At 36.8% G+C, this 9,859-nt stretch overlaps 1 protein-coding gene across 1 annotated transcript in view; it reads left to right on the top strand.

Moving 5' to 3' along the window:
• LOC126167697 (4-hydroxyphenylpyruvate dioxygenase) overlaps positions 1-9,422 on the top strand; it is a 132,069-nt gene extending 122,647 nt beyond the window's left edge. The window contains exons 11-13 of the mRNA XM_049920494.1: positions 3,931-4,053; positions 8,873-8,989; positions 9,069-9,422. Of these exons, the coding sequence (XP_049776451.1) occupies positions 3,931-4,053; positions 8,873-8,989; positions 9,069-9,143 (315 nt within the window). The 3' untranslated portion in view covers positions 9,144-9,422. The remainder of the gene's footprint in view (positions 1-3,930; positions 4,054-8,872; positions 8,990-9,068) is intronic.
• The last annotated feature ends 437 nt before the right edge of the window (positions 9,423-9,859 follow it).

A 9,859-nucleotide genomic window follows, 5' to 3' on the forward strand; every position in this document is an offset into this window, starting at 1 on the left:
TCTCCACATAAGATTCATGCTTTAATCAACAGATATTTGAGATCAGCTTCTAGTACGATCTGCAACTGACAATAAAAGTGCTGCATTCCTCTATTACACACAAAGGTAGAAATTCCAGTAAGTGAAAAAATGATGTTCTTATATCCAGTAACACCCAAAGACATAAAAATGGCTGTCAGTAAACTAAAGAGTAAAATGACCTGTGGATTTGAGGGCATCCCTGAAAAAATTATTAAATGTAGTGCTGATAATATTATCTCTCAACTTGCTAATATATTCAATGACTTCTTTGCAACAGGAGTGTTTCCAAGTAGACTTAAGCTATCAATAGTAATACCAGTTTATAAAAGTGGGTACAAGTTTGACATTAAAAATTTGAGACCACTATCACTATTAGCTGTATTTTCCAAAGTAATTGAAAGACTAATGTACAGTATACTACTAGACTTTGTAAGCAGACACAAAGTTCTTGTGACTGCACAGAATGGTTTCAGCAAAGCCAAATAATTGGAGACAACTCTCTTCAAATTCCTAAAACTTGTTTGCAAAGCTAGAGAGCATAATGAACTAAACTGTGGATTGGTTTTGGACCTTTCCAAAGCTTTTGACCTTATAAATCATGACCTAATACTTTTAAATCTATATATATTTGGTACTCATGGTGTAGTCTATGAGTGATTCAAGTCATATTTATCTGATAGGAAACAAAGAGTGGAAATTTGTCAGGAAGGAAAAGTTTATCATTCTGAATATAAAAAAAAGTTGATTATGGGGTGCCTTAGGGTACAATAGTGGACCCATTGTTGTACTTGCTTTTTATTAATGACCTGCCACAGCATTTTTCAACAGCAGATATGGTATTATTTGCATGCAGGTGATACGAGCGTAATTATGAAAGAAACAAATGATTAGGCCTCTGAATTGCAGCAGAAAATTGACAAAACAGTGCAAGTAGCGCAAAAATGATTTAAAGACAATTATCTAATTATTAATGGTAAGAAAACTGTATGGATAAATTTCAACAACATAAGAAATAAAAGTAAAGCCCATGTAAAGGTTACATTAGGGAATTGACAAATTCAGGAAAGGAATTATATAGAATTTTTAAGATTATGAGTGGATGGACATCTAGGAAGGGAAAACATGTAGAAATGCTTTTGAAAAGTTAAGCAAGTACAGTTACATATTAAGAATGCTCAGAGATTGTTGCAGTGATGAAACAATGTTAAGTACTTATTTAGCCTATATGCATAGCCTACTAAGTATTATATAGACTACTATTCTGGGGAAATTCCACTTTTGCAAAACAATCATTTAAATGTCAGAAGAAAGCTGTAAGATTAATAAAAGTTGTTACTTATGGAGAATCATGTACAGGTGTTCTTAAAGAATTAAAACTTATGAGCCCGCTGTCTAATTTATAATTGAAAATATGTTTCATTGAAACTTATCGAGTGTTTTCAGCTTTGAACAGTTATCAAACAAGAAAGAAATGACTTTCATAGGGATGGACACTCAAAATCAGTATATCGGGACAGTGTATTATATAGACCAAAAATTCTTTTCGATGCATTGCCAGATGTGATCAAAATAATAATATGCCTAAAAGAGAAGTAAATGATCTACTAATAATCCACAGCTTCTAACAGCATTAATGAATATTAAGAATATTGCTCAAATCTATAGTTTCTCCTCATTATCTGACTACGTGGAAATGTATAATTATCAAAGCAATTCTAGGTAGCAAAACTCCTTTTACTAATGTATTCCTATTAATTAATGTGTGTAAGTATGTGTCTTTTGTGTCATTCGTGCGGATATTAATTTCTATTTTATGATACATATTTAACTAGAATATTTCATTGATAAAACCAGTCAAGAGATTCCAAGATGTGCTGATAAGAAAGCAGTCAGTCTAGATGTTACAACTTACATGTGACTATATTTGCATATAAAAAATGTTATACTGCGTTGGACCTTGAGAAATCCTGTAACTTGCATGTGATAAAATGAGAAGTCAATAAGCAAAAACCATAAAATCAAATTTTACAGTGCACTGCCAGTGACTCGGGATTTTGAAAACAAAGCTTTTATATTTTTTCTATAATACAGAATATTTCCTTATGTACCCCCAACAGGTCAGTGAACTGTTCAGGACCATCCATCATGCCTTTCCCTTCTGCTATCTTTTGGGCTCATTTTCAACCATAGACTTTCCACTTTTCCTCCATACTCGAACAAAGTGCCTTATGATATAAAAGTTTAAATTGATGTTATAGAACATTAACTATATAATGTGTCTAATGATTGTCTCTGTTGATTGGTTAGTGTGGTATGTTTACTTGATTTATACATTTTCTTTAGTTCGATTATACACTCCTGGAAATGGAAAAAAGAACACATTGACACTGGTGTGTCAGACCCACCATACTTGCTCCGGACACTGCGAGAGGGCTGTACAAGCAATGATCACACGCACGGCACAGCGGACACACCAGGAACCGCGGTGTTGACCGTCGAATGGCGCTAGCTGCGCAGCATTTGTGCACCGCCGCCTTCAGTGTCAGCCAGTTTGCCGTGGCATACGGAGCTCCATCGCAGTCTTTAACACTGGTAGTATGCCGCGACAGCGTGGACGTGAACCGTATGTGCAGTTGACGGACTTTGAGCGAGGGCGTATAGTGGGCATACGGGAGGCCGGGTGGACGTACCGTCGAATTGCTCAACACGTGGGGCGTGAGGTCTCCACAGTACATCGATGTTGTCGCCAGTGGTCGGCGGAAGGTGCACGTGCCCGTCGACCTGGGACCGGACCGCAGCGACGCACGGATGCACGCCAAGACCGTAGGATCCTACGCAGTGCCGTAGGGGACCGCACCTCCACTTCGCAGCAAATTAGGGACACTGTTGCTCCTGGGGTATCGGCGAGGACCATTCGCAACCGTCTCCATGAAGCTGGGCTACGGTCCCGCACACCGTTAGGCTGTCTTCCGCTCACGCCCCAACATCGTGCAGCCCGCCTCCAGTAGTGTCGCAACAGGCGTGAATGGAGGGACGAATGGAGACGTGTCGTCTTCAGCGATGAGAGTCGCTTCTGCCTTGGTGCCAATGATGGTCATATGCGTGTTTGGCGCCGTGCAGGTGAGCGCCACAATCAGGACTGCATACGACCGAGGCACACAGGGCCAACACCCGGCATCATGGTGTGGGGAGCGATCTCCGACACTGGCCGTACACCACGGGTGATCGTCGAGGGGACACTGAATAGTGCACGGTACATCCAAACCGTCATCGAACCCATCGTTCTACCATTCCTAGACCGGCAAGGGAACTTGCTGTTCCAACAGGACAATGCACGTCCGCATGTATCCCGTGCCACCCAACGTGCTCTAGAAGGTGTAAGTCAACTACCCTGGCCAGCAAGATCTCCGGATCTGTCCCCCATTGAGCATGTTTGGGACTGGATGAAGCGTCGTCTCACGCGGTCTGCACATCCAGCACGAACGCTGGTCCAACTGAGGCGCCAGGTGGAAATGGCATGGCAAGCCGTTCCACAGGACTACATCCAGCATCTCTACGATCGTCTCCATGGGAGAATAGAAGCCTGCATTGCTACGAAAGGTGGATATACACTGTACTAGTGCCGACATTGTGCATGCTCTGTTGCCTGTGTCTATGTGCCTGTGGTTCTGTCAGTGTGATCATGTGATGTATCTGACCCCAGGAATGTGTCAATAAAGTTTCCCCTTCCTGGGACAATGAATTCACGGTGTTCTTATTTCAATTTCCAGGAGTGTATTTCTATTTCTTACATAAGGAATGTAAAGTCACCGCACTGAGTTTTAAATAATGAATTTAAATTTTATTTGTGTTAGTTGCTGCCTCTTAGTATAGAATTCATTTTTATGTTTTTTATTTCTTTTTTTACAGATAACAAATTTAAAACAAAGAGGGATGGAGTTCCTATCAGTTCCAGATAGTTACTATAAAATGTTGAAAGAAAGACTGAAGAATGATAATATAAATATCATGGAAGATCTTGACACTTTGCAGGTATTATCTCACAGTAAAATTTTTATAGGTATTTGACTACATGAGTACATGCAGAGTGTAATTATCCCCTCCTGATGTATATAAATAATGAGGCATTCAATATATATGTATCCTAGGAGCCTGACTCATACAGTATTACTAATCTCCTCTAAAAACAGTTGTAACTTACAATTATTCAGCTACTAGTAGTGCTCACAAAAACTTCTCGATGAATTGTCAATGGCAGAATGCACAACCAGTTTACTAATAACAGCTTGGTATCAGCATTTTAATTTTATAGCTAGCCACTATGCAACCTCTAACATGGTAAGTTTGTTACTGTCATGTGAATCAGTGTTGTACATACAGAGCAAATGTTTCTAGAAAGGTACTGCAAAATTTAAAAGCTTTACAACAAACTGAAATTCTGTGTAAAATATGAAGACCCATTTTCAATTTGTTATTAACAACCACTTCTGTTTTAAAATTTGTCAGTTTTTATTGTTAAAACAATGACAGCTCCGAAATGGATCAGGTAGTTTATTTACAGTGACAGTAACAAGAATGGTGTTGTGACGAAAAGGAAAATCGACATGAAAGGTTTTGTTGGATTATTTTTTATGATTTTCATAAGGCCCAAGCTTGACAACAAATCACTTTGTTAATCTTCTGGTAGTTAATCACCTTCAGGACAGACTGTTTAAAATTACTTAACAGAATTTTGTCGTGGTCATTCTTCCATAGGTGCTCAATTTTGTGAAGGGCAACCAAAACCACTTGCTCTTCTAAAAAACCATTAATGCTGTTCAATGACTGGTGAGGATGTGCATGTAGTTTACCATAAGTTAAAGGCTTCCTTAGACACAACAAAGACTGTGTGTACATTTATTTGTGAAAAAGATCTGTTTCTGATGGATTCCACTCAATCTGACTGAAATACACAATGAGCTCATGTAAACTGGCATCAGGAAATGCTAATTCCGTGTACAGCATCACAACACATGATGAAACTTGGACATGTTCATAAAAGCTGCAAACAAAGGTGTAATCAACTATCTGCGTGTTTCAAGGTGAACCAAAATCAGTGAAAGTGATTTGTTTGTGAAGTGCTACCAAGAAAATGATAACCTGTTTTTTTAGTTACACTGGATATGTCATGATCATTGGTTTAGAGGACCAACAACAATTAATAGACAACAGTTTGTTTGCCTTAAGTTAGCTATGAAATCAGGAAAAATAACTGAAAACATCACATCATTCTTCATCATGACAACACTAGCTGTCACACAGGATGCCAATTGATTGTTAGACAGAGGAAAACAAATGAATGTCTCTCGTCTGTGTTCACCTGATTTATCACTGAAGCACTACTTTTTGTCCCCTTATAAGGGCAGCACTTTCAGTCATATCAAGTAACTTTCCAAACCCTGTTTTTAAGTACCAAACTCAAAATGGAGAAAATGTGTACAAAAGTAAATTTTATGGGCTAAATTCTGAGAACCAATCAAATAATTTGTATAAAAAATGTGTTTCTTTCACCATTTTTGTAAAAACTTAAAAGGTGGCACTCATAAGGATTCTGACCATCAACATAAACAAATTCTGTTTAAACATGGGCTTGAAACCATGGTGTAATTTGACATTTTTCACATTAACAAATGACTGCCAGTGCCAAAAGAAGTGATGTGAGAGAAAAATCTTAAGACTGGCTGACAGCTGAACCTAGACCTTTCAATCTGACATTAACTCACTTACCCTGACTATGAATGCCTAAAATATCAATTCAGAGCTACTGATTACCACATGGACATACTACCACTCAGTAATCATTTACATATTGCATGCCACCATGGGCTTCCTGTAAGTTTCACAAAATTTGCATGCTTTCTTGCTTGTGCTTCTTTTTTTTTTTAAAGAGAGAGAGAGAGAGAGAGAGAGAGATCTTGAAGGGTTCATTCTTAGTTGGTCTGTCAAGAGTGTTTATGTAAATTATTCTTATTAAATGTCTAAAATAAACAATTTGAAAGCTGCATGTTTGTGGTTGACAGGCATATAGCTGGTTTACAGCTAAATACCACTCTTTATTTCACACCCACAATGTGTTAGTCCAGGTTATTTAGACATTTCTTAATCTGAATATCTCAAATTAGAATAGCAAAATGTGAGAGTTATTTTCTTAACAAATTATATAGGCACATTTGAAATATAGGTCACTGTCATCCACTACAGATTTTACTAGCCACTCTCAAATAACATTTATGTCCACATGGCTGTGAATGTTATAATTAAACATCCAGATTACACTATGCAGCTGTGAAGCTTCATATATACATAATATGTAGTTAATACACTAAAAGCACGTTAAAACAAGTTTATATACTCATATTTAATGGATGATAAAGTGAGTGAAAACAAAATTGTGAAAGTTTTTAAGTAGAAAATCTTGTTGGCACCCTATAATGTGTTATAACATTTATTTGGTGTTTTCTCTTAAGTTTCTGTAATTATTCTTGAGCCTCATTTGCTCCATATGTGAGTATGGTACTCAGGCCCTTGCTTTAGTCCTCAGAAATGCTCTCTTGGAGGGATAAGTTGAACAATTGCTGAACATATGTCTTCCAATTTCTTCCCTACCTTCAAAATTTTACTATTCTTTCAGATAAACACAATGTGCAATTCTTTCAAATCTGATGCACTGACAATATCAGTAATGGTTATGGTTAGTTAATTAGACAGTGTCTCTGAGTTCATGGAGTCTGAAATATTTATGTATAGCAATGTGGGCCAACATCCACAGATAGGGTGATAGTATCAGTAATAAGATTAAAGTTCAAAGTGTTTGATGTTAAACAACTAAAAACCCATTTAGATAGTACCTTGGCTATTAGTATTAGATTTGTATCACTATTGAATGTTATGATTTCTGGAAACCTTCTAACAACTTTGAAAATAATCAATTTTTGAAAATATAAGTAATTGGATAAACAAATAATCTATTCACCAAGTAGTGGTAGGAGAACACACACACAAACAAGGTATTTCAATTTGCTAGCTTTTGGAGCTAGTGGCTCCTTCTTCTGGCAAAAGGGTTGAAGGAGGAGGAGGATGGGTGGAAGAAAAGGACATGTGAGGTTTAGGAAAGGGGTAGAGTTTAGAAAAGTTGCCCAGAAACCTAGGTCAGGGCGACTTACCAGACGGGATGAGAAGGAAGTAAGTTTTCACATTCCTTTCATAAATCTTTTAAATGGTTTCAATCAGATTGTGCACCCAAGCTCTATTCATCTGTAACTCTTTCTGGGCTATTGTAATATTAATCTAAGTTTAAAATCAGCTAATTATTTTCCATAATTTTGTAGCATAAGGTTTGCTTATGACATTGTAATTATGTCAGAGACAGCAAAGAATTTGGAAGAGCAGTTGAATGGAATGGACAGTATCTTGAAAGGAGGATATAATATAAACATCAACAAAAGAAAATCAAGGATAATGGAATATAGTCAAATTGATTCAGGTGATGCCTAGAGAATTACATTAGGAAATGAGACACTTATAGCAGCAGATGAGTTTTGCTATTTGGGCAGCAAAATAACTAATGATGGATGAAGTAGAAAGGATATAAAATGCAGACTGGCAATGGCAAGAAAAGCATTTTAGAAGAGAAATTTGTTAACATCAAAGATAGATTTAAGTGTTAGGAGGCCTTGTCTGAAGATATTTGTTTGGAGTGTGCCATCTGCATGTGAGGAAGTGAAACATGGATGATAAACAGTTTAGACAAAAATAAACTAGAAGCTTTTGAAATGTGGTGCTACTGAATAATGTTGAAGATTGGATGGCTAGAACATGTAGCCAATGAGGAGGCAGTGAACAGAATTGGGAAAACAAGGAATTTATGGCACAACTTGGCTGAGGAAAGGGAATGGTTGATAGGACATATTTTGAGACTTGAATGGACCACAAACTTAGTATTGGAGAAAGTGTGGGGAGTAAAAATCATAGAGGAAGACCAAGGGATGAATGCAGTAAGCAGATTCAGAAGGATGTAGGAATCAGTAGTTATTCAAAGACGAATAGGCTACCACAGGATAGAGTAGCAGTCTTCAGACTGATGACCACAACAACTACACATGGGTCAACCACTAGAAGTTTCCAGACTATTTGTGCTTTCAGTTGATATTTTCCCAAACACTTGATAATTCAGTGTGTGTAATCATCAAAACCACACTATAAATCAAACATTCAGAACTCCAAATAGGTAAACCAGAAGATGAAAGATCTAGTGAATTATAATTCAGAGAGATAATTAATTAAACCTGCAGTGAAAAATATGAATGGACAACTTAGTTCTTACATTACTCTTAGGTATTCACCAGGGTCAAAAAAATCTGAGGAAATAATATTATAAATTATGAGAGAGAATTGTTGGTCACTATTTACATTCAGGATGTGAAGTATGTCTACAGACACTCAGAGATGAGTGTGCAATAGGTTGGCAAAGTTTAAAAGGAAGGGCAGGTCACTCAGATCCCAGGATGAGAGGTACCCACCTGTAGTGAGAACAAGTGTAGGCAAAGATGAAACAGGAGGTGTAATAGTCTCTCTGAACTATTAGTTCCAAAAGCTAGGAAGTGTATCACTTTTACTTTTACGTAAGTCTGTTGGCAGTACTACTCATCCTCCCTGTTAAAGATGAATATAGGTCAGCAATTTTACCCCATAACATATTAATTTCCTTGACGGAATTTTCCTTCAATACAACGGAGGAAACAATTTTGGATACAGTCTTCTTAGCTTATGCTCTATGACAATCAGTGAAAAATCATCACTTGTTTCATTTCAGGAACTCAAAATTTTAATTGACTATGATGAAAATGGTTACCTGTTGCAAATATTTACCAAGAATATGCAAGATCGACCAACTCTGTTTCTTGAAGTGATTCAGAGACATAATCACAATGTAAGTTCAATTAATTGTGTCACATAATATATTTATTTTAGGTTTTTTAATTTACTAAATATGTCATACATATTTTCAGGGATTTGGTGCAGGCAATTTTAAGGCCCTATTTGAAGCCATTGAAATAGAACAAGCTGAAAGAGGAAATCTCTGATGTTATGATAGCATATGCATGTTCATAATGTGGACAAATAGTGCACATATTACACTGGTGCAGTGTTCATGTTCATGATTTGTATTTAGATTTCATTTTCTGGAGAGACAGGAGTTATGTGTAGAGAAAAAATTGATTACAGCCTACATTGTCCCTCACAATGTATTGTATATACCACATAGTAAAGCATCTTTAAACACTATACTTCAAAAGTGAAATGATAAATCTTTTGTAATACTGGTAGATTTATTAAATAAAGATTTTTAATTTATACAGTTATTTGTTGTTTTTTCTGTTATGATGTAAAATCCTTCCTTCTAATAGTGAATTGTGCAGTTATCATGGAAATTCCAGGGTGGAAACAAACAAAAAAAATCAGAAATGGCAACTACTCACTTGCAGGTGAATCGTATGTGGTGTGCATATATACATACATATACGCAAGTTTCACTAGCTTTTGAGATTTTTCTGGAGATGTAGTGTTTTATATGACTATGCATGTGCTTCTTTTTACTGCAGAATTGAAAATGTGGCAAGATTTGTCATAACACTTCATCAGCAGTGGGATGGTCAGGGTTTGAGCACCAGCGCACTTGATCTGGGAGTGAAGAAGAAATTAGCTGTGTTATTTAGAGACACAACAGAAAACTTTAATTGCAGTTTCAGGGTGATAGTTTGAGCCACATTCATCACAAATACAACTCTATAATTTTAAC

The sequence above is a fragment of the Schistocerca cancellata genome, chromosome 1 (genome assembly GCF_023864275.1).
Source record: "Schistocerca cancellata isolate TAMUIC-IGC-003103 chromosome 1, iqSchCanc2.1, whole genome shotgun sequence".
Classification (NCBI taxonomy): domain Eukaryota; kingdom Metazoa; phylum Arthropoda; class Insecta; order Orthoptera; family Acrididae; genus Schistocerca; species Schistocerca cancellata.